The sequence below is a fragment of the Moschus berezovskii genome, chromosome 20 (genome assembly GCF_049115385.1).
Source record: "Moschus berezovskii isolate FMDL1 chromosome 20, NW_MosBer_1.0, whole genome shotgun sequence".
Classification (NCBI taxonomy): domain Eukaryota; kingdom Metazoa; phylum Chordata; class Mammalia; order Artiodactyla; family Moschidae; genus Moschus; species Moschus berezovskii.
The window spans coordinates 43,307,808-43,333,109 of NC_142479.1; the positions used below are offsets into that span (position 1 = coordinate 43,307,808).

The 25,302-nt window shown below is 47.4% G+C and overlaps 1 protein-coding gene across 3 annotated transcripts in view; it reads left to right on the forward strand.

Moving 5' to 3' along the window:
* Positions 1-25,302, forward strand: part of ARHGAP44 (Rho GTPase activating protein 44) — a 122,642-nt gene continuing 97,340 nt past the window's right edge. For all 3 annotated transcript variants that reach the window (XM_055407311.2, XM_088828915.1, XM_055407312.2), the window contains exon 1: positions 1-345. In XM_055407311.2, the coding sequence (XP_055263286.2) occupies positions 293-345 (53 nt within the window). In that variant the 5' untranslated portion in view covers positions 1-292. The remainder of the gene's footprint in view (positions 346-25,302) is intronic.

A 25,302-nucleotide genomic window follows, 5' to 3' on the forward strand; every position in this document is an offset into this window, starting at 1 on the left:
GGCCAGCCTGCGGAGACCCAGGTCCCGCGCCGTAGCGGGGCTGGGGGCAGCGGCCGGGGCGGACCCGGCGGCGGCGGCCGGGGCGGCCCGGGCGTGGCCATGAGGGCTCCGCGGCTGCACGAGGAGTAGGCGGTGGAGCCCCCGGGAGGGAGCCGCGCGCGGGCCAGACGGCTCGGGAGGCTCCGCAGTGCCGCCGCCCGGGAGGCTCGGCGCGGGAGCCATGTAACCCTGCGGCGGGCTCCGGGCTGCTCCGTCCTCCCCAGCTCCGGGCTAGCGCGCCAGCGGGGCCACGATGAAGAAGCAGTTCAACCGCATGCGCCAGCTGGCCAACCAGACGGTGGGCAGGTAGGTCACCCGCGGGCCAGGCTCGCAGCGGGGCTGTATCCCCCCGCGCGCGCAGGTAGGTGATGGAGCGGGCGCGCCGGCCCCCGCCGGTCCTCTCCCTTAGCTCGGGGCGCCGCTCGCGGGCGCGATCCCTCCTCCCGGAACTTCTCTCGGACCCCCGAGCCATTCTGGAGCTCTGGCGGCCGCGCCGGGTCTCCGGTTGCCAAGAGCGAAGAATGACGCATCCTTTACCTGCGTCCCCAGCTGCCCCTTCACCTCGTCCTCCCTGCACACCTCCCCCCTCCCGGGGGCTCCCTTCTCCCTCTGGCACCAGAGCGTCCTGGAAACAGGTGTTCGCTCTGATCCTGCTGGAGGCCGCCGACCCGCGGTCGCTCTTCGAAGATGCATGCCCCTCCTGGTCCGAGTTCGGGGCTCGTCGTGGGGTCCGGCGGCGCGGGGAGGGGGGTAGTGTTGGGCCTGGTGGGTCGGCTTGACAGAGCTGAGCCTGCCCCTCCGGGGGCTCTGGATGTGCGAGATGCTGAATCTCTTTTCCTGGCCGGGTTTGTCGAGGTGTTAGGTGGCGGGGAGAGATCGGTAGGGGTGGGGGCCGCGGCAGGGAAAGTGCTGGTGGAATGGCGCGGCCGTCGCTCCGTCCTGAGACTGATTTCAGTGGCAGGGTGGGGGGAGGGGGGTGGCGGTGAAGGCTGCAGAGGAGGAGGCCCAACTCCTCTGGAAGATGAGATAAGCAGAAAGAAGATCACAGCCAGGTGCGGGGGGGTGGGGGACCCCAGCCCCAGAGTTGGAAAGAACCGGATCCTAGCGCAAGACCCCGCCGCTGGCTGTCATCACTAAAATGGGCTACATCTGGGCTAGTGTCTCCTGGGGCCGCTGTGTGGGGTGCCGGCGTCTATTCCTGTTACATAAGGGTTCTGGCGGGTCTCTTCCCAAGCTCTGCACACAGACTGGTTAGGTAGAGAGGGCATTTCGTGAAACTTCTGTCCCTGGAGAGAGATTTCCGTTGCTTCTGTGGACAGGGAATTTGGGTGTGCTGTCTTAAGGCCGGGGGAAAGCAGAGAAACCAGTCTTGGGTGCAGTTCAAGTACAAGCTCAACACCTCGAGGGCCCTCCACTAGGTTTACCAAGAAACCGAATACCTTCATTGGGTGGGAAATGGAGCCCCAACTGGCATCTGGCCAGTCGTGAGTGGGGACCTCCCCGGGGGACACTGAACACCCTTACCCTTGTAAGCACACTGCCATAATTACAGTGGGCATTTGACGGCAGGGGGCTGCGGGCGGCTTGTTAGGCTTCCAGATGGCTCCCAAGCAACCATATCTAAAATGGACTTGGATGCATTTTCCTTTTTCCCAAACACATGTGCTTTCACAGGGGCGGGGGGAGAATTTATGAATAGCAGAGGCAGATTAGCCCAGATTTCTGGCATGGTATTGCCACAGACAGAGCCTCACGTGGGCTGCCTTTCGGTATGCTGGATGCGGAAACCGTGTTTTCCTGTCTGGGTCATTTAGCAGATGATGGTCCAGTTGACCTGTCTTTAGTGATTGACTTCTGCATCATCCCAGGGGCTGGCATGGGTCTTCAGGTCTTCACTCCAGACCAACCACGTGACCAGGGACCCATGACCTTAGACCTGGATCTCCCTTCTCACTTAGTCTTGAGGTTCCACTTCGGTCATCAAAGCAAAATGTTAGCAAGGTGTTCTTGCTTTCTCCCCAGTACCCCTAAAACACAGCTGTCTCTTTCCAGGACTTGTTTCAAAGTAGGAAGATTGACTACAAACCTTGGGCATAAAACCTGATTTCCAGCCTCATCCATGGATGGAATGACCAAGGGAGAATGGAAGTTGGGTTTCAGAATAGGTACCAGGTGTTCTTACTAATTTGAAAGCATATTCTTGGAGCTCCAAGCAGCTGGTCGCTAAGAGGTACTTGCCACTTGTTTATGGAGACGCTGGTGGTTGCTGGCCTGTGGATGAATTCTGACTCTTTATCAGGTAGCATGGGGATCAGCCCACTGTGTTAATCACTAGTCTCTATCCGTTTTGATGACATTCTGAGTTGAGTGAACCTTTTAGGGCAAAAACTAGTTTGTATTATTTTGCTGCTGAAAAGCCTCCAGTGGCCTTCCGTTGCACTGAGCGCCCCACGTCTTTCCAGGGGCCTCAGGCCCTGGCCAGCCTCGACTCGCTGCTGGTCTCTTCATTCTCATGCTGTTGCGCCCACCCCTCCTCCTCTGCGCTCCATCGACGGCGGCCTTCCTGGCCTTCCTTGCCCCAGACGCACCAAGCTCATTTCTACCTGGGGACCTTGCTCCACTTTCCCTGCTTGGCTGAGGGTCTGCTCTTCCTGCATGCCTCTTCCTCTTCATCTGGGTCTTTGCTCAAAAACTTTTGAGAGGCCCCCCTCCCCTCTCCCCACTCCCCCCATCATCTTGTTCATTTTTGTCACAGCACTCATCACTCTCTGAAATGCTCTTCTTTTTCATTATTTTTGATTTCTTACAAGCCCAAAACCATAGAATGTACAGACTGCCATTGTATGCTCAGCGTGTATAGTGCAATGCCTTCTAGGCAGTTGGTGCTCAGTTCATGGTTATTGATTAATCCAGTTGACCGTGGGGTCCATGCAGGTAAGTCAAAGTGGGCAGCCTTCAGCTTCTCTTACGGAGAATGTACCAAGGCATGATCCTAATGCTGCTGCTTAATTTCTTGACTCAGTAGAAGCAGTGGGATTGGATGCTTGGAATTTAGGCGTGGGGTTGGTGGACCACCTATTGGTGATGCTTTAACAAGCCACTGGATGCTTGTCCTGTGTGTCTTTGAAAGGATGACATTCTTGTCTTTGAGGGAGGGCTGAGATGGGCTGGAGGGTGGTCCTACTTCTTGGCATCTGACCCAACTTGCCTTCTGTAAGTTGTAGGTTTTGGACGTCTTCTGAATATAAAACTGCCAGAGATCAGATCCAGTCTCTTTAACAACGAGGAAATGCTGTACTTACACATACCTTATGGAGTTAGCAGTATTTTCTCTTGAAGTGAGTACTTCTCCATAGAGAGGGTGCCAGCAACTGGGAAAAGTTTCAAGGCCACTGCAGTTAAGTAGGAAAAGTGTTATCTCCTCCTTGGTTTGCTTCTCCCATCTGTGCACACATTCCTTCTCCTCTCCGTTCACTTCAGCCCATTTTTGGGAAGCATCTCTCGACTTTCCAGACCGAACCACCAAGTGCCTGGTGGTTCCAGGTAGCGCTGGCTTTCGAGTTGGATGGATCTGGCTAGTTGGTTACTGACTACAGGATCTTGAGCTGGCTCTGCTCCTTAGTTTCCTCTTCTGTAAAATGGGCATAATAAGGGTTTTGCTGAGGTGATGTAATAGGGAAGGACCTTTTGTATTCTATGACAAGTTCATCACTAAAGGGATGTTGCCTATAAGCTTAAATTACACACAATGGCCCATCTCTGGGTGTCCTGCCCCCCAGGTCCAGAGCATTAAGCCAGAATACCTTTGTTTAGCTTCAAGGAAACTTCCTGATCAGGGCCACCTGTGAATGACTGCAGGGAAGAAGAAATTAACACATCCCCTCTGGAGGCTAACCCAAACCAAGAAATGTTTGACTTTACTGTCCTTTTTTTTTTTTTAAGTATTAATGTAAAAGAAGCCTGAATTCTAACTCAGGCGAGATGGTTCTTTAGGACTTGAGTCCACCATCATCTTGGTTTGCTGACTTTCCGAATAAAGTCTCTGTTCCTTGCTCCAACAGCTCCTCTCTCGATTTACGGGCCTCTTGTGTGGCGAGCAGTCCGAGCTTGGACTGAGTACCGGTGATGTGGTGATTGTGGCAATGAGGTCTTGGGATTACCCCCAAAAAGCACCCAAAACCATGGTCAGCCAGGGCATGCTTCATAAACAGTAGCCACAAGTACCTTTAAGTGAAGTGAAGTCGCTCAGTCGTGTCCGACTCTTTGTGACCCCATGGACTGTAGCCCGCCAGGCTTTTCTGTCCATGGGATTCTCCAGGCAGGAATCCTGGAGTGGGTTGCCATTTCCTTCTCCAGGGATCTTCCCAACCCAGGGATTGAACCCAGGTCTCCCACATTGCAGGTAGACACTTTAACCTCTGAGCCACCAGGGAACTTGCAAGTACCTTTGGGCAGATGCTATTCCTGGCTTGTCTGCTCATTCTTTCATTCATCCAGTAAATGCTTATTGGATGCCTGCTATTTGCCGGGCTCTGTGCTGGTTCACGAACTGTTGCTGTGCAGAGTAAACAAAACCCGTTTCTCTTGTGTACTGTAATTTTTATCTTGTCTCATTTGCCTTTCCCAGTAGACTTTAAGCTCCTCGCAGGCAGGGACAGCTGTCCTAATGCCTGGTGTATAGTCGGTTCTCTGAAATTCTTTGGCAACTGAATACATAAGTGAACAAGAGATCCTGGGTCATAGACAAGGATGCAAGAGGCTCCAGACGTGGCCCCTCTCTCCTTTTGGGATGGTGATGGGTGTACCGATGCATGACCACAGCTGTGCTCCTGGGCTTTGGAAGGATAGAGCAGGAGTTAAGGGAAGAATCAGTTCATGCTGACTTAGGATACTGGGTTTTTTACCTTCAGGAGAGTCTGTCGGTTGCTGGGGTGAGAGGCACTCCGAAAGACATAGAGTATTTTTTCTGCAAATGGCATGTGGTTTGTGTTGGGTGTGGAAATAGAGCCCTGAGCTGAGATTTAGAGACCTGCCAGGTGACCCAGAAAATAGAAGTAAAACTGGCCTTCCTGGTGGCTCAGATGGTAAAGAAGCTCCCTGCAGTGCAGGAAACCTGGGTTTGATCCCTGGGTCAAGAAGATCCCCATGGAGAAGAGAATGGCTACCCACTCCAGTATTCTTGCCTGGAGAATTCCATGGACAGAGGAGCCTGGTAGGCTACAGTCCATGGGGTCACAAAAATGTCAGACACAACTGAGTGAGAAAATGGAGGTAAAACTGGCACCTTGACTTGGTGAGGAGGTTTCTTCAGTCTCCAGTGAGGGGTGGTGGATATCAGAGCAGCCCCTGCCTTAGATGTCTATTAAGAGTTAAAGGGAGCCTGGCTTATATTGAGTACCCAGGAAATGGTTGGTGAGTCTCCCTGAGCCCATTCAGTCCTCTGAAAACACTGGCTCCCGAGTGTAAAGGGCTTCTCAGATGCCCACAGCCACTGACCAGTGATGGCTGTCAGTGGGCTCTTGCTACGTCGCATCAGTCGTGTCCAACTCTTTGTGACCCCGTGAACCATAGCGCACGAGGCTCCTCTGTCCATGGGATTCTCCAGGCAAGAATATTGGAGTGGGTTGCCATTTCTTTCTCCAGGGGATCTTCCTGACCCAGGAACTGAACCCCCATCTCTTATGTCTCCTGCATTGGCAGGTGCCACCTGGGAAGCCCTCAGTGCTCGTGTGCAAAACGGGGTGATGTTCAAGGAACTTGAGAGTAGACAAGGAGCTCTGGAAGTGTGGGAGGGACCAAGTCCGGTTGGGTTGGATTATTTGGTTCTTAAAGCTCTGAGTTGGGGGAGTGGAAGGTCAAGTTTGGTCTATACAGCCCCATCTTCCACTCCTAGACTACTCAGCCTGCCACCTTGAGCAGGCTTGGTTTCTGGTGCAGAGCCAGGTGGGCTGAGCATCACTGCTGCTGTGCAGCTCTTAGGATGCCACTGCCGCCACCAGGGGTACCCAGATAGATGCCGAGGATGCAGCCGTCTCCAGGAGCACTGGTGCTGCAGACATCTTGGCTCGAGCCAAAGCAGCCAAGACCAGTGAGGATCTTTTCCTTGAAGGTGTCTCTGAGACACTAACTTGCCCATCAGCAGGCCTCCTAAGAGCCATGGCCCAGATAATAGGCCGTCACGGAAAAGTCAGAACCAGCTCCAGATTAGTCATCGGACTCTTCTGTTCCTGCCTGTATTTCCCCGTGGCTTTCTGTTATGCAACAGGGCTGGGCAGACCCAAACCTGTCCCCCAAGGAGCACTGTGCACATTTGTAAGGTCTCAGAGTGATGTTTTTCATTAGTTTTATGGAAGCCTGTGTCAGGCCACCTGCTGCGGTGTGTGTGTGTGTGACAAAGAAACAGAATGTACTCACCGACGGATGAGCAGGCTAGCAGATCTGGAATGTATTCTCTGCTTGAGTCTTCCAGGCTCCTCACTATGTAGACCTGCCAGCTTGCAGCCTTGGGCTGGGCTGCTCCCCATTGTCAGGACCTCCTACAGGACTCTGTTCTCCCAGACCTGCAAGTCATCTCCAAGGAGCCATTCTTCTCAGCAGCAGATAATGACTCCCCCTCCCATTATCCATCCAGTGAAGAAATGTATCATGATGGGTGATAAGGACTGTTTCCCCTCTGCTGCTGCTAAGTCACTTCAGTCTTGTCCGACTCTGTGCGACCCCATAGATGGAAGCCCACCAGGCTCCCCTGTCCCTGGGATTCTCCAGGCAAGAACACTGGAGTGGGTTGCCATTTCCTTCTCCAATGCATGAAAGTGAAAAGTGAAAATGAGGGCGCTCAGTTGTGTCTGATTCTTAGCGACCCTATGGACTGCAGCCTACCAGGCTCCTCCGCCCATGGGATTTTCTAGGCAAGAGTACTGGAGTGGGGTGCCATTGCCTTCTCCAGTTTCCCCTCTAGACAAAGTGAATCAGTTGCTGAGCAAAACAGTCATTCATTTGAAGGTTGTTTCTTTTAGAGGGGATTAGTAAGGATCTCTTGATCTCTTTTAGTAATAATCAAGAGATTCAAATGCTATATTGATAATGATAACATGTATTTCAAATGGTATATTGATGACAATGGGAAATAATACAATTAAGCTTCAACTCTGCATGGAGTTAGTGGTAGTTTGGAGAGAGGTATGGGGAGATTGGTAGTTGGGGAGAGTTAGGGCTCTCCCGTTGGGTGCAGAGAGTCCCAGCAAGCTGGCACCTGACACACCGCTGCCTTCGGGAAGTGTGTGGCTGTCTAGCAATTTTAAACTCTCCTTTCTGTCCAGGAAGCAGATGTTTTTGCTTTCATTTTCCAACTTCAGGGTTTATTTTTAGGATAAATGTTTATTTTCCCACAGAATTCAATTTACTTTTTTTTAAACTTTCTTTTTGGTTGTGTAGATGATACTTGTTTATTGCAGAAAAGTTATAAACTCGTGGGTGGGCAAAAAGGCAAAAAAAGAGAAATCATCAATCCCACTACCCGGAGCGATTTCCTGGGTGGCGCGGTGGTTCAGACTCCCCACTTCCACTGCAGGGGGCTTGGGTTCAGCCCCTAGTCGGGAGCTTAGACCCTGCCTGCCGCATGGTGTGGCCAGAAAACAAAACTGAAACCTCCCAAACCAGTCATCTGACTACCTGGAGGCCACAGTAGTATTTTGGATATAGTCTTCCAAGTTTTTAATAGGTGTATTTCTATTCCTAAAGACAGAGGCCATTGGCTGTGTACTTTTTGCAGCCTGTCTTTTCCCGCTTTGTGTTATATTTTCAACATCATCCCATGTCAGTAGCTGTGTTGACAGCATGATTTTTCAAAGCTATGTAATATTACATTACAGTCCACTGAGTTCCTTCGGTAATCATGTAGCAAGTATTTCCTACGGGTTTACTTTCCTAGGATGAAGTCTTAGAAGTGGAATTTCTGGACCAAAGAATAAGTGCGTTTTTAAGACTGTGTGAGTATATATTTCACATGTATGAATCGCACACACATTTTCTGTTTTCATCCTCAGAAGAATTGTTAATTTCTTCTCCCCAACGCCATCAGTAACTAATTTTATGACTTCGTTAATTACCTGAATAAAACCAAAACCTTTTTTCCTCTCAAATTTCTACAGTGAGGTTGAGCATTTTTTATGTCTGTTGGATGTTTGTGGCCTTTTCTGAGTTGCCTGCATAGGTTTTGTCCCATTTCTTTACAGTCATATTCATGACTATTTCTTGTTGATTTTAAGGTCATTGCTAATATATTAAGTATATACACTTTGTCTTATGCCATGCACTCTCTCTGTAGTTTTCTCTGCCTTTGATATTTTGTTTTATGTCATTTTTAATATTTCATGACCTCAAGTCTGTCAGTTTATGGTTTGTGCTTTAAATGTTATGCTTTGGAGCACTTTTCCCAGCCTAAGATTACATAAATATTGATACATTTTCATTGCCATTTATATAATTTTATTTTGCCACCAGACCTTTTGTCAAATTCTGTGATTTTGGTGTGTGACATCACAGAGGTGTCATGTTTAGTTTTTTTTCTAAACAGTTGTTCAGTTGCTCTGCTGTTTCTGACTCCTGGTGATGCCATGGACTGCAGTACGCCAGGCCGCTCTGTCCTTCACTCTCTCCCAGAGTTCATGTCCATCGAATCAGTGGTGCTCTCTAACCTCTCGTCCTCTCTTGTCCTTTTTTCCTCCTGCCCTCAATGTTTTCCAGTATCAGGGTCTTTTCCAGTGAGTCAGCTCTTCGCCTCAGGTGGCCACAGTCCTAGAGCTTCAGCAGCAGTCCTTCAATGAGTATTCAGGGTTGATTTCCTGTAGGATGGACTGGTTTGATCTCCTTGCAGACCAAGGGAGTCTTAAGAGTCTTCCACAGCACCACAGTTCAAAAGCATCGATTCCTTGGCACTGAGCAGGGATTTGAGGTGGGCTCTGCTGCCCAGGAGAGCAGGGGTGGATCGGTACATCCCATCCTTTGGGCAGGAGTGCAATGGAGCAGGGGTGGATCGGTACATCCCATCCTTTGGGCAGGAGTGCAATGGAGTTGGTCTGGGTCCCTCATCCTAGCTTCATCTGGGGCAGCTCCTTGGCTCGACAATTAGGACTCAACAGCTTTGTCTGAAGATCATGTGCCAAATAGTCACAGCTCATTACAAATAGCTTTCTTATTTAAAAAAATGTTGATTATATTCTTTTGGCTTTGCTCACTGGTTTTTTCTTAGTATGTTTTAAAATGTATGCATTAAGTTGGGGGAAATTGACAATTTTGCAGTATTTAGTATGATGAGAATTCTTTCTTTCTGGAAATGACATGTTTATTCAAGTTTGTTTATGATCCTATAATCTAGTTTTTGTCTACAAAGGTCCTGAATAATCTTGCTTATATGTTTAGGTAATTTCTTATTGTCATTCCGTTCAGATCAGTTCAGTCGCTCAGTCGTGTCCGACTTTTTGCGACCCCATGAATCACAGCACGCCAGACCTCCCTGTCCATCACCAACTCCCGGAGTTCACTCAAACTCATGTCCATTGAGTCGGTGATGCCATCCAGCCATCTCCTTCTCTGTCGTCCCCTTCTCTTCCCGCCCCCAATCCTTCCCAGCATCAGAGTCTTTTCCAGTGAGTCAACTCTTTGCATGAGGTGGCCAAAGTATTGCAGTTTCAGCTTTAGCATCAGTCCTTCCAATGAACCCCCAGGATTGATCTCCTTTAGAATAGACTGGTTGGATCTCCTTGCAGTCCAAGGGACTCTCAAGAGTCTTCTCCAGCACCACAGTTCAAAAGCATCAATTCTTCAGCGATCAGCCTTCTTCACAGTCCAACTCTCACATCCATACATGACCCCTGGAAAAACCATAGCCTTGACTAGACGGACCTTGGTTGGCAAAGTAATGTCTCTGCTTTTTAATATACTATCAAGGTTGGTCATAACTTTCCTTCCGAGGAGTAAGCCTCTTTTAATTTCATGGCTGTAATCAGCATCCGAAGTGATTTTGGAGCCCCAAAAAATAAAGTCTGACACTGTTTCCACTGTTTTTCCATCTATTTCCCATGAAGTGATGGGACCAGATGCCATGATCTTTGTTTTCTGAATGTTGAGCTTCAAGCCAACCTTTTCACTCTGCTCTTTCACTTCATCAAGAGGCTTTTGAGTTCCTCTTCACTTTCTGCCATAATGGTAGTGTCATCTGCATATCTGAGGTTATTGATATTTCTCCCGGCAATCTTGATTCCAGCTTGTGCTTCTTCCAGCCCAGCGTTCCTCATGATGTACTCTGCATAGAAGTTAAATAAGCAAGGTGACAATATACAACCTTGATGTACTCCTTTTCCTATTTGGAACCAGTCTGTTGTTCCATGTACATTCAGTTCAGTTCAGTCGCTCAGTCATGTCCGACTCCCCGCGACCCCATGAATCACAGCACGCCAGTCCTCCCTGTCCATCACCAACTCCCAGAGTTCACCCAAACTCATGTCCATCGAGTCGGTGATGCCATCCAGCCATCTCATTCTCTGTCGTCCCTGTCTCCTGCCAACCCCAATCCCTCTTAGCATCAGACTCTCTTCCAGTGAGTCAGCTCTTTGCATGAGGTGGCCAAAGTATTGCAGTTTCAGCTTTAGCATCAGTCCTTCCAATGAACACCCAGGATTGATCTCCTTTAGAATGGACTGGTTGGATTTCCTTGCAGTCCAAGGGATTCTCAAGAGTCTTCTCCAACACCACAGTTCAAAAGCATCAATTCTTCGGCGATCAGCTTTCTTCACAGTAGCCTTAATGGTTGGAGTCTTTTGTTAAGTGATATTTTCTTACTCTTTGTTGTTGGGATGTAGGAAAGTTGTTGATTCTTGTATAATTATCTTAATCACCTTCATCCAAACTTTCTCATTGCTTATAAGTACTTTAACAGAAATTGAGTGTATTGAGTTTACAAGTAGTAATCATATTTTCTACAAATAGTAATTTTGTTTCTTCCTCTCCAGTATTACACTTATCATATTTTCTTGTCTAATTGCGTTGTCTAGGATTTATAGAACAGTGTTAAACTACTGATGAATATATTGTGAAATGTGAACTTCCCTGTCTTATTATCTCTGGAAATGCATGATAACTGGTTTGAGAGACTTTGTTTTTTAATCATGTTACATGTTGCGTAGATTTATTATTTTATTTTGATTTCTTTGGCACTGAAGTTAAATTTGACTATATTGTCGTGGTCTTTGGAGGTGATCATGTATTTTTCTCCTTTAATTTGTCACTACGTTCACTCAGTAATTTATGCCATAGATATTTATTGAGCATCTACTGTGTTCCAAGCCTTGTTTTCTGTGCTGGTGATAACACCAACGATAGTTCCTCCAGTTCCTACACATGAAGACCTTGTGTTTTACATTCTTGAGCCTCAGTAGATTTTCTAGTATTGAGCTCTCCCTGCCTTCCTGCAGTTGATCTTATTTGACTATGTTTGCTAGTTATTTTTATACAATGCTAGATTTAGTTGGTTAGGATTTGGGCATTCAGTATTCCCATGTGTTCTTTTGTTGCTAAGTCTTATCCGACTCTTTGTGACCCTAGGTACTGCAGGACTCCAGGCTTCTCTGTCTATGGGATTTCCCAGGCAGGAATACTGGAGTGGGTTGCCGTTTCCTCCTCTAGGACATCTTCCCAACCTAGGAATCAGACCCATGTCACCTGCACTGGCCGGTGGATTCTTTACCACTGAGCCATAACATTGTTAAGCAGACTCTTCACTTCTTTTCCTGTGCAATGGTGAGGTAAGGAATTACTTGTTCTTTGAAGGTTCAAAACAACCTTTCCAGGACAGTTTTTGGAGGTGGTTCTTTGGCAGCTTTCCCAGTTTCTTCAGTGATCACTGGGCTATTTATGTTTTCTATCTTTTCCTGAGTCATTTTAGTAACCTGTGTTATAGAAAAGCATTCATTTTTTTATGATTTTAAAACTCAATAGACTCTGTGAGTATATAGTCGTACCTCCTTTGTCAGCCAAGTTTGCATTTCCCTCTTTTCATCTGGACTAACTTTGCTAGGGGTTTTCCTTCTTCCCATTCCCCACATGCACCTCTGTGATGGTGGAGGATGTGATGAATCATGTTGGTTCTTTATGGAAGTGACACATGTCACTTCAGCTCACATCCAGTGGCTAGAGCAAATCACCTGCCCGACCCCAACTGGAGCTGGGGCAGGGAAAGGCAGTCCCTCATGGACCCGGAAAAGGAGAGCCACAAAAGCCACAGCTCTGTCTCTTGTCACCGAGGACTGGGCAATGTCTTTTATAGGCTTTATTTTTTTTTGACTCATGGCAGCAATACTTTGGCCATCTGATGTGAAGAGCTGACTCATTGGAAAATACCCTGATGCTGGGAAAGATTGAAGGCAGGAGGAGAAGAGGGCAACAGGATGAGAAGGTTGGATGGCATCGCTGACTCAATGGACATAAGTTTGAGCAAACCCTGGGAGATAGTGAAGGACAGGGAAGCCTGGCGTGCTGCAGTCCATGGGGTCACAAAGACTGGGACATGACTTAGTGATGGAACAACAACAATATGGAAGCGTGGATAGAAATTGGGGGCTCTTTGTAGCTCCATTTTGTGGAAGTAGCAGATTAAGACAGGAGCAGACCACATCAGAGCTATGGCCTAAGTAGGTCAAGTGCAGGCAAATGCTCCCGTCTCATCTGCTGTCTCCTGAAGGTGGATCTCTATAGCCTCTGGGTCCCTCCTGTTACTTCAGTTTAGGTGGTTCTGGAAATGCTAATGAACTGTGCTTGACATGAATAAAAATAACACTGTCACACTCATTCGAGGTAATCTAGTGCCTTGTCGGTAGTCATCCACAAAGAGAATACTATGAACATCTGCCAATTGAAAATTCTTCATTTTGTTTCCCAACTGCAGTTTCACCAGAAAGGATAAGGAGCGTGAGTGTCCTTTGAAAGTACTTTTAAAGCTCTGTATTGGAAGAAAAGCAGTTTGTGTATCTGCAAAAGCCTCTACTAACTTCTACATGGCAAATAAACTGAGCAGGGACCTTTACAAAATGAATGCTATAGAAAAGCATTCTTTTTTTTTATGATTTTAAAGCTTAGTAGAATCTAGGAGTATGTAGTCATCTCGTTTGTCATATCAAGGAAATGAAAAGCGGACTGAACTTTTATTATTTTGTCGTTTGCTTATGGATACTGTTATGGAGCTTCCCTGGTGGCTCAGATGGTAAAGAATCTGCCTGCAATGCAGGAGACATGGGTTCGATCCCTGGGATGGGAAGAAACCCTGCAGGAGGAAATGGCAACCCACTCCCGTATTCTTGCCTGGAGAATCCCATGGGCAGAGGAGCCTGGTGGGCTGCAAAGAGTTGGATGCGACTGAAGCGACTTGGTGTGGCATGGATACTGCTGGGATTGCAGACACCAGCTTCGTGTGCATGGCTGCTCTTGGCATGTGTCCTGTGTCTTGCGGCAGACACTTGAATGCACTTTACAGACGTTCCTGTCTCATCTTCATGACTCTTCAGAATAGTTACTGAAGTAGCAGGAGGGGCCCTGAGGCTGCAGAGGTCCACCCTCAGGAGACACCCCCAGTGTTTGCACAAGTCTCCAAGCAGGTGAGCGTGTGATGCTTCTGGGTGCAGAGTTGGTAAGGAAAGAACGGCAGTTGAGATTTGCTCCCAGATTTGCTGGTTCTGACACTGATGTTCTTTATTGCTGTACTTTGAGCGTGGGCTTCCCTGGTGGCTCAGACAATAAAGAATCTGCCTGCAATGCAGGAGACCCGAGTTCAATCCCTACATCGGGAAGATCCCCTGGAGAAGGAGTGGCTACCCACTCCAGGATTCTTGCTTGGAGAATTTCATGGACAGAGGAGCCAGGTTGGCTACAGTCCATGGGGTCACAGAAATTTGGACACAACTGAGGGACTAACACTTTAACTTTTCAGTTTGAGTCTGCAGGAGGGAAAAATTTGGAAAATGTTGAAATGTCTAACGTTAGTGGGATGACTAAATTCTGGTCCATCTATGCAGTTGTAACAATGTTAGTGTTTCCCTCATGTTCAAAAAAATGTAATAACTTGGGAGAAATGTTTAAGACAAGGAAACAGGATACAGAAGGCATACAGAGTTGAGACTGTACAGTTTTGTTTTTTTTAAAGAGTACATAGAACAGACTGAAAGGAAATAAGGAAAGCTGGGATAGTTCGGCATGCAGTGTTTATCTCTGGGTAGGATTAGGAGTGGTATGGTTTCTTGCTGCTTGCACTTTCTAAAAATTTCCAAATTCTTTAAAAATAAACACTAAAAAAATCAAACCCTTTCAAAGTGGGCAAATGTAAAATGTAGCTGGAAGTTCTCATGTGATACTGTTAAGTTTGGGGCCCTGGAAGGTCTGAATAGAAACGTTTGAAGTTCTTCTCAGCCTTGATTTTCAAACATGGGAAACATCTTATCTTCATGCCCTGGAAAGGACCTGATGTCAGATCTCATTTTACAGCATAGACTAGTCATCTCTTAGGAAGTGATCGGCTAATAGCCTTTGCACGTGGCTACTTTTGAAAGACACATCACATTTTGAAACTTGGTCTGCATGACTTGGAGCTGAGGTCTAGTGGATCCCTGTGACCAGTTGGGGTTCTCTGGTTGCGGCAGAAGGAAGAGCTAATTTAAGCCAAAATGAAGCTTTGGAAAGGAGAAGGGCAGCTCAGAAAATCAACAGAGTGACCAGGTGCAAGGGCCACAGGACAGCCCTGCAGAGGCCACCTCCAAAAGGGTTACTTCCCTGTAAATGGGCTTATTTACAAAATAGAAACAGACCCACAGACTTAGCAAACAAACTTAAGGTTACTGAAAGGGAAAAGGCGGAGTGGATAAACTAGGGATTTGGGAATAACATATGCACACTACTATATTTAAAATAGGTAACCAACAAAGATCTACTGTATAGCACAGAGAACTCTACTCAGTATTTCGTAATAACCTATATGGGGAAAGAATCTGGAAAGTATATATACACGCACACATATAGGGCTTCCCAGGTGGCACTAGTGGTAAAGAACCTACCTGCCAATGCAGGATTGACCCAGGGTTTGATCCCTGGGTTGGGGAGATCCCCTGGAGGAGGGCATGGCAACCCACTCCACTATTCTTGCCTGGAGAATCCTATGGACAGAGGAGCCTGGAGGGCTACAGACCATGGAGTTCCAAAGAGTTGGACTTGACTGAAGTGACTTAGCATGCACACACACACACACACATATATTAAACTATATAAATGTATAACTGAATCACTTTGCTGTACACCTGAAACTAACACAACATTATAAATCAATTGTACTTCATTTAAAAAAAAATTTTTTTTAAGGGGGTTAGTTCCCAGTTGTTTTCTGTCATTGGGCCACTCAGGGTTCCACTGCAGAAGAGAGTCTGATTGGTTGGTGTGGGTCATGTGACCTGGCCAACCCTTTGGGGACCGGAAGGGTAAGGAGTTGACTACATCGCATGTCCACACAGAGCAAATGGGGAGAAGCAATTTCCAAAAGGAAAACCAGAGGCTTCTACCCAAAGGATCAAGAGAGGATGGTGGCCATTTAGTCCACCCAGATGGTTGACTAGACCCTAATCAGTGACATCAAAGACCCAACCTAGGTCACTTTGCCAGCGAGCTGTGACCTCAGCAGTGACCTGGAGAGCTTGTTTCCTGGTATTCTGAGGTCATTCTTCACTCCTCCACGTCCAGTCAGTGCCTCCAGATTTCTCTCTGATTCATAATTTATATATTTCATTTCATTCCTTTATCTTTTTAAAAACTTTTTATTTTGTATTGGAATGTAGCCGATTAACAGTGTTGTGATAGTTTCAGGTGGACAGCAAAGGGACTCAGCTGTATGCATCCATGTATCCATTCTCCCCCAAACTCCCCTCCCATCCAGGCTGCTGCATAACATGGAGCAGAATTCCCTGTGCTCTACAGTAGGTCCTTGTTGGTCATCCACTTTAAACACAGCAGTGTGTACATGTCCATCCCAACATTCCTGATTGTTCCTTGTTGTCTGTGTCCCTACCGTCGCCTACTGCAGCGTCCTCTTTATGTGTATTGTCGCCTGGGATCTCTCCTCTCTGGCTTCCTGCAACACAGGAAAGATGATATTTTTGAATACATGGACAGAAGAATGTCCTTTTCCTTCTTTATCAAGTTTTGTTCTGTGGGAAAAAAATCCCCGGACTGCGAGGAATGTGGCACACTGTCGATTCTTCTTAGAGACTTACAATCTATATTTCTATTTAAGGTTCTCAAGGTCCGCGGTAAAGAAAACTGGATCACTTGTATCACCTAGAATGCTTTTCATTACAGTAGCAGATGTCAGTTCAGAGAGACTTTGTAAGCAGACTGCTTCAGGTGAAGGTGTGTGCACAGGTAGGGGGAGTCCAGGTGCCCTGAGCACAGGGTCCCTGTGTCTTTCTCACCATTTCTCTTTGCTTTGCCTTCTCCTGCATCTTGGCTTTTTTTCACAGTCAAAATACAGCTGGTAGCAGCAACTGCGGAGAAGGCAATGGCAAGCCACTCCAGTACTATTGCCTAGAAAATCCCATGGATGGAGGAGCCTGGTGGGCTGCAGTCCGTGGGGTCGCTAAGGGTCGGACACGACTGAGCGACTTCACTTTCACTTTTCACTTTCACACGTTGGAGAAGGAAATGGCAACCCACTCCAGTGTTCTTGCCTGGAGAATCCCAGGGACGGGGGAGCCTGGTGGGCTTCCGTCTATGGGGTCACACAGAGTCGGACACGACTGAAGTGACTTAGCAGCAGCAGCAGCAGCAGCAACTGAGTTAAGCTGTCTTCATGCTCATGAACCCACGAGAGGACGTGGGAGAGAGATGCTTGGGTCTGAATGTTTGTGTTCCCCCCAAATTCACATTGAAATCCTGACCCTCAAGGTGGTGGTTCGGGAAGTAGGGCCTTTAGAAGTTAATTAGATCATGAAGACAGAGCTGCCATGAATGGGATTAGTGGCCTTATAAAGGCATCCCTGGAGGGTCTTCCCTGATGGTTCAGTAGTTAAGACTGAGTTTCCAATGCAAAGGACGCAGATTCGATCTCTCATCAGGGAGCTGAGATCCTACATGCAGTGTGGTGCAGCCAAAAAAGAATCCCCCAAAAGCTCCCTTGGCACCTCCACTACGTGAGGACTCAAGGAGAAGACATTGTCATAAAGCAGATCAGCTGTCACCTTGACCGCAGACTTGCCAGTTTCTAGAACTGGGAGACATTTCTACTGATGTGAAGCCACTTGAATCCCTAAGGCAATCTGTTACAGCAGCCCCAAAATGACTAAGACAAGTGGAGCAGTCCCTAGGGTCCCAATCATGGGATAAGGGTCCTCTTCTCTCGCCTAAGGCAGTTTGTATGCATGTGCTCAGTCAGGTCTGACTCTCTGTGACCCCATGGACTATAGCCTGCCAGGTTCCTCTGTTCATAGGATTTCCCAGGCAAGAATACTGGAGTGGGTTGCCATTTCCTTCTCCAGGGGATCTTCCCAACCCAGAGATCGAACCCAGGTTTTCTGCACTGCAGGCAGATTCTTTACTGTCTGAGCCACTAGGGAAGCCCAAGAATACTGGAGTGGGTTGCCATTTCCCCCTCCAGGAAGTAAACCTGCATCTCCTGCATTGACAGACAAATTCTTTTCCCTGAGCAGCCTGTGAAGCATATTTACATGTTTTCCATTGACTTACCATGTGCCTGAGGGAGGAGGTGCCGTGGGCTGGTGGGTGCAAGCCTGCATCTTTGACTGGGTCCCTGGCAGGGGAGGCAGGGTTGTGATGACTAGTGGCACTAGAGATGGAGTGCTCCATGGGGGAGGGCTGTGTACGTGTCCAGGAGAGAAAAGGGCATCTGCGTAGACAGTCAGAACCCAGCATTCTGAGTGTGAAAACCAATTTTTCAGGGGCCACTCATGCATCAAACTAGAGTTTTTAGACTGTCGTTGGAAGTGTGGTTCAGAGAAGTTCAAGTCTTAACCTTAGTGACGTTTTCACCTTGAGTCAGAATGTTGTTGCTTCTGCTTTGTATTTGCCAGGGCCCTTCTTCCGTATTCCAGAGCTCTGGCTTGTATCGACATATGAAACGTGGTGTACTGTATCATCATGATAGTTCAGCTTGTAGTCTGGGGACCCCAGTGCCGTGTCTGGAATACAGAAGGGGCTTGGAAGCTGGGAGGTTCATTCTCAGAGCTCAGTTCGGATGCCGCCCCTACCTGTCTCTCCCCACGATCGTGTCTTGCTTTGTGCTTCCACACGCTCTGCTGCTTCTGTACCAGTTCTTTCATCCTGCTCTGATCTCCAGCTGCTGCTAGTTCTGTTAACCCACTGGACTGGGTGCTGCGCCTTTGCAGGGATCCAGGCTGATACCTCTGTGTCCGGAGCTGTCCCGGGTGCTGTGCAAACAGTGGGAGCAGGCACTTCTCAACAAGGTGGCAGTGAGGCAGTGTGTGCTTTTCTAATGTGTCAGAATAGGTTTATTGAGTCCTCTAAATTGAGATTTTCCACGCCAAATATTCAGCTGGAGGCTTGTAGTCGTGCCTTCCTAATCGCCAGGATTTTACTCTGCAAGCAAAAAAATAGGACATGGCTTTAGAATTGGTCCCTAGTAAGTATAATGTCTTTAATTTGAAAGTATGATTTTCCATAAGCCAGACCCAGGCCATTGCACTGTCATATTTGCAAAGAGGAAGGTGTAGTCGTGGAAATGTATTGAGTAAAGAAGTCATTTGTTAGCAGATAACTGTTGACCACCTACTGTCGCGGTAGGTGACAGGTGGGTTCACAGGAAGCAGATACTGAGAATAACACGCAGAGTGGTTATTAGGAAGTGCTCTTAACATCAGCAGCTGTGGAAGAAGTGAGTGGAAACAGGACTTGGCAGAAGGAGACGTGAAGCCGTGATGCAGTCCCAGGAAAGGTCTCAGCTGGTTCCCTGTTGGGTTAGCGTCTGGAGCTCGGATGTCTCTTCAGAGTCGTCCTTGGTTGGGAGGAAGGCATTGAGCCATTTTTTATCTCTGTATTGATCAGTCGTTGGAATCGCACCTTTCACTGGAACACAGGGTGACTTTCAGCCCGAGCAGTGCCAGAGGGTAGACCGCTGAAGGTGGTCATATGGCAGCGTTCCTACGAGATGGGGCATATAGCTTTCATTCCTGAAAGAGAGCCTGGTGTCCACTGTACCTCCCAGGTGGCAGGTCCTTTGCTAGAAGCTTGAGCATGAGGAAGAGAGCACTTAAACCAGGACAGTGGCTGGCGTCTTGGGTGGCAGGTCCGTTGTTCGTGGCATCCTAAGAACATCATGGTGTTTGGATGGAGTGAGGTTTGGGAGGATGTCATGGAAGCTGAGACCTGAAGGACGAGGCATTTCTAGCAGGATAAGGGAGTAGAAATGCCAAGGGATGTAGAGCGTGGCACGGCAAGGAAGTCAAATAAATTCTCTGTGTTTGGAATGTCATTGGCAGTCGGAGTAAGGCTTCAACTGTCTAATTTACTGTCCAAAGTGGGACACTTCTGAGACTGGTTGTAAATAATTCAGTGCCAGGGACAGCAGGACAAATCCTGGGCACACATTGTATGGATATCCTACTTTTGTCATGACTCAGCAAATTTGGATTTTGTACAAGGACCGGAGGTAAATCGCTCAGTAAATTTCCAAATCATTGGACCTCTTTCCACACTTCTGGGGTCATGACAAGGGTTCTGATGTTGGATTTCCACAGGTTTAGATCTTGCCTCCGTCCCTTAACTATTCACAAAATCTTGGACATGTCACTTAGACTTGGTCAGCCTCAATTATCTTATTTGCAAAATTGGTATATTAATAATTGCCATGATATTTTATGATTTTTAAATGATAAAATATATTTTATGATATGATAAAGTATGATATTTTAAATGAATTAGTACACACACACAGTACTTGAAATAGTTTCTGGGACATTATAAGCCAGCAGTAAGTGTAAGATGCTGCTATTATTTTAAACAGGGGAGGAGATTGGGTTTTAGTCTGATTACTCTGGATGCAGGATGGGAAACCAAATGGAAAGGGGAGCAAGCCTAGGGCAGAGGGACCAGTGAGGAGATGACGCTATTGAACTCAGAAACTAGGTAAGTCATTCAGACCAGTTGATGGCCACCTGGATCAGATCTGTGGTCATGAAAAGGGGAGATGCGGAGAGGTTAGAGGTAGTTAAGTTGTTGACTTGAGGACCTTGGTAGTATTTGAGGGAGCAGCAGGAGATAAAGCTGCCCTGAGGTTTGGGATTAGGGCAAAGGGTGGGCAGTCCTACCAGTCACTGCGAAACACAAGGGGAAGATGTTCCAGTGGGCATCTGGGTCTGGAGCTCAGGAGGAGGTCTAGTGGTGATGGAGTTAGGAGTCCTCAGCAGGTGGGTGGAATCGAAGCGTTGAAGTGGCGGGCAGGGGGAGTGTTGCTAAGAAGAGATGGCTGCAGAGAAATGTCCTGAGGAACGTCAGGAAATAATAGATGGTGTGGGGGTGAGGGGATTACACTGGGGCCCCCATTTTAGCTCAGAGTTACAACAGAGAAAGCCTTGCTCCACCTACTGTGTCAGTTCTTAAGGCTCCTGTAATCAATTACCACACACTCAGGTGGGAGGGGGGTTTAAAATAACAGATTGTTGTTTTTTGACAGTTCTAAAGGCCACTGAATCAAAATCAGGGTGCAGGTGGGGCCATACTCTCTCTGAAGTCTTAGGGGAGGGGAGGGTAGATCCCTTGCTGTGATGTAATGAAGAGGATCTCCTTTTCAGGGCTTCCCTGGTGGCCCACAGGTAAAGAACCTGCCTGCCAGTGCAGGAGACTCGGGTTCCATCCCTGGTTTGGGGAGACCCCCTGGAGAAGAAAGTAGCAACCTACTGCAGTATTCTTCTGTGGGAAATCCTGTGGACAGAGGAGCCTAGAGGGCTACAGTTATTGGGGTCACAAAAAAATTGAACATGACTTAGCAACTAAACTGCCACCACCATCTCCTTTTCATCTGTTTCTGACAGGAAGCTTCAAAAATCCCTGGAATTTCTTGAGTTAATCGTTATCCGTCTTATGTTAATGAGGTGACCTTGGTGGGCCCCTGGATGGCTTTCAGGATGGGGGCTGGTCTCCAGAAAGACAGACCTTGTGATTGAAGGGTTGAATCATTGGGCCAGCACAACGTCTGGTGAGGAGCGAGGAGCTGGGTATCCAGTGCTGTGGCCAGTGACTCCATCCATCCTGTCTATGTGATCAAGCTCATATATAATCTCTGGACAGTGGTGCTCAGTAGAGCTTCCTAGATGGGACCATATTGAGGTGCTGGGGGTGGGGCACCTATTTCCACGAGAAGAGGCCATGGAAACCCAGCATCTCCACCATCCCACACCTTGCTCTGTGTACCCCTTTCATCTGGTTGTTCGCAAGTTGTATTCTTCTTTATTTTATTGAACTGTGGTTGATTTACAATGTTGTGTGTTTAATTTCTGCTGTGCAGCCAAATGACTCAGTTATACACGTGTATATTCTTTTTCATGTTCTTTTCCATTATGGTTTATCCCAGGATATTGAATATGGTTCCCTGTGCTCTACAGTAGGACCTTGTTATTTATTCATCCTGTATGTAATAGTTTGCATCTGCTGATCCCAACTGAGTTGTTTCCATCATACATATACACAAAGCTGTAATCCTAAGAGGAACACTTTCAGGGAGTTCTGTGAGTCATTCTAAGAAATGATCCCACCTGAGGGAGTTGGTGGTGGACAGGGAGGCCTGGCGTGCTGTGATTCATGGGGTCGCAGAGTCGGACACAACTGAGCAACTGAACTGAACTGAAGGGAGATGGGGAAGCCTGAATTTGCAGCCAGCTGGGCAGATCATGGGCGGCTTCAGTTCAGTTCAGTTCAGTCGCGTCCGACTCTCTGTGACCCCATGAATCACAGCACGCCAGGCCTCCCTGTCCATCACCAACTCCCGGAGTTCACCCAAACTCATGTCCATAGAGTCGGTGATGCCATCCAGCCATCTCATTCTCTGTTGTCCCCTTCTCCTCCCGCCCCCAACCTTTCCCAGCATCAGAGTCTTTTCCAGTGAGTCAACTCTTCACATGAGGTGGCCAAAGTTGGATGGGCGGCTTAGGGACACCCAAAACTGTAGCCCTCTGTCCTTAACTTCTGGGGTCTGCTCTGACTTTGGGTAGTTAGTGTCAGAATGGAATCGAACTGTAGGACATCTGATTGGTACCAGGGAGCAGTGTCAGAACTTTCTCTTAACTTCTGGTGTTGCCAGCAATCCTTGGTGTTATTAATACTTGGGTTGTAGACACAAGTATTAATAGAGATTAATCTAATCTCTACCGCTGTCATCGCATGGCTTTATCACTGACTCTGTCTCTTCTCATCTTATAAGTACACCAGTCATATTGGGTTTAGGTCCACCTATCCCGGCACATGTGAAAGTGTATGTTTAGTCATTTTTGACTCTTTTCTTGTAACTCTGTGTTTCTGTATGGGCTTCCCTAGTAGCTCAGCTGGTAAAGAATCCGCCTGCAATGCAGGAGACCCTGGTTCAATTTCTGGGTCCAGAAGATCTGCTTGGGAAAGGGTAAGCTACCCACTCGAGTATTCTTGGGCTTACCTTGTGGCTCAGCTGGTAAAAAGAATCTGCCTGCAATGTTCAGTCCCTGGGTTGGGAAGACCCCCTGGAGAAGGGCATGGCTACCCACTCCAGTTTTCTGACCTGGAGAATTCCATGGACTGTATAGTCCACAGGGTCGCAAAGAGTCAGACGCTACTGAGCAACTTTCACTTTCACCATGGACTGTAACCCACCAGGCTCCTCTGTCCATGAAATTTCCCAGGCAAGAATACTGGAGTGGGTTGCCATTTCCTACTTCAGGGGATCTTCCTGACCCAAGGATCAAACCCACATCTCTTGTGTCTCCTGCATTGGCAGGTGTATTCTTTACCACTGGTGCCACCTAGGAAGCCCATACCCCCAACATATCCTCCTCTTAAGTGAATTACACCTGCATCAACCCATCATTCCCAGCTAAGGTCACATTCTGACTGTAACTTCTGTGGGGGTGGGGGTGGGGTTGTTTGTGACACAGTTCAGTCAACAAAACCAATGAAACATGTATTTATCCTTCAACAAGGATAAAAAGGTTTAACCGTATTTTCGTGCCAAGCTTAGTGGTGGGGGCAGTGAACCCAACAAAGATGATACGTCTAGATGAATAATGAGTTTCTCCAGCACCATTTATTTGAAAAACCTATCCCTGGTGGCTCAGAGGTTAAAGCGTCTGCCTCCAATGCGGGAGACCCGGGTTCAATCCCTGGGTCAGGAAGATCCCCTGGAGAAGGAAACGGTAACCCACTCCAGTATTCTTGCCTGGAGAATCCCATGGAAGGAGAAGCCTGGTAGGCTACAGTCCACCGGGTTGCGTAGAGTCGGACACGACTGAGCGACGGAACGATCCTTTCCTGTTACATTGCAGTGTTCTCCTTGTCATCAATCAGTTGATAGTGCATGTGGGTCTGGATTTGCCTGCTGGCCATAGTTTGCTGACCCTGCAGTAGGTTGTCATGGACTTCCTAGCTTGGGAGGGAGAGTGGTGGCACCACTTTGGGTACCTGGGTTCACACTTCTGGGCCTCAGGGAGTTCAACGCCAGTAGGTGTGTGGAGCTCCAGTAAAACCATACTCTATTTAATAAACCATTACTGTTAATTATTCACGGAAAGAAACCAAAGTCTAGAATGCAAGCCATTTGCAAATCAGGATAGAATTGTCTCATCACTTTATGTCTTGAGCGGAAGTGATGAGAGCTGAACAAAGACAGTTGTGTGTAGCATTAGAACCAGAAAAAAGATATCTTAGATATTAAAATGCTGGTTTCCTTGGCCACCCTCCTTGCCTGGTGACTCCATCTTTCCCTTCCCAAGGGACATCTGTGACTCAGAGGCTGGAGTTAGGAAATGTTACACCTGTGAAAGAGGCAGTTGTTCCGCACGAGGTAATGTCAAAGCCAACAAGAGGTGCTAGATCAATCGTGTTTTCTTAAAGTATCAGGAAGGCGGGTTACTGGGTAGACCTTTTTCCTGATCTGCTGTGCTGCATGGGTAGATTCTGCTTTCTAACTTCTTTCATCTGCATAGTGTCATAACTCAGAAATCTGCTGTGGTTCAATACCAACTTAATGTCGTTTAGTTCAGTTCAGTCGCTCAGTTGAGTCCGACTCTTTGCGACCCCATGAATCACTCTAGTTATAAAGTAATGTTCTGTCTGGCACTCTTGACCCTGGATATCAGCAGCAGCATTGGTTCCTTGGGAGGGCATGATTGTCTTTATGATAATAGGAATCTTCAGAACTCCAGGCTTCTTTAATACTTCCAATCAACTTGCAGACTACTGACCTCTCTTAAAGTCTTTCCCGGGGAGCTTTGTGCCTGTAACTGAGGCAGTATACTCTACTGTCGTGGGTGACTCAACAAGGCCGGTTGGTACCTTATGAATTCTTTACTGTCCAACTTGAGTGGCCAACCGCCCCCCCGCCGCCACCATGGCTCTCTCTAAATCCTGTTGTCAGATCAGCTTCTTCTGTCCTTCTCCAAAACAATAGTACTTCCTTTTTCTATTTTCCTCAAACTGCCTCCTCCCTAGCACTCTTACTAACCTCACCTCCTACTTCATATGGAAAGCTGATGCTCTATCAGATGAATGAGATGTCCATGACTTTCCACTGTGAAAGTCAAGACTTCCTCTGTCTGTAGTTTCTCTATCTTCTCACCTGTTCCAGCAGAGGAGGAATTCTTCTCATCTTTTTTCTGTCCATCATCTGTGCTTTGGGTCTCATCTCTAGAACCTTACTGTGTTATCAAGTCTCCCTTCTTTCCCCTGTGTATTTAATTATTTTTTCAAATAGTTTGTTCCATCAGCAATGAAGGTGTTCAGTCCCTTCCATCTGAACAATAAAATTTCCCCTGACATTCCCTCCAACACTGGCTTACCTCTCGTCTTTTAAAGCCAGACTTTTGGGAAGGATGCCTGTGTTCACAGTCTGTTTCTCTGCCTCCTCTTTTTTGGTAAATGTAAGGTTTTTACTGAAGTATAGTTGATTTGCAGTGTTGTGCCAGTCTCTGATGGACTGCTCAGTGTCTGTTACACACACATATACATTTTTTTAATGTTCTTTTC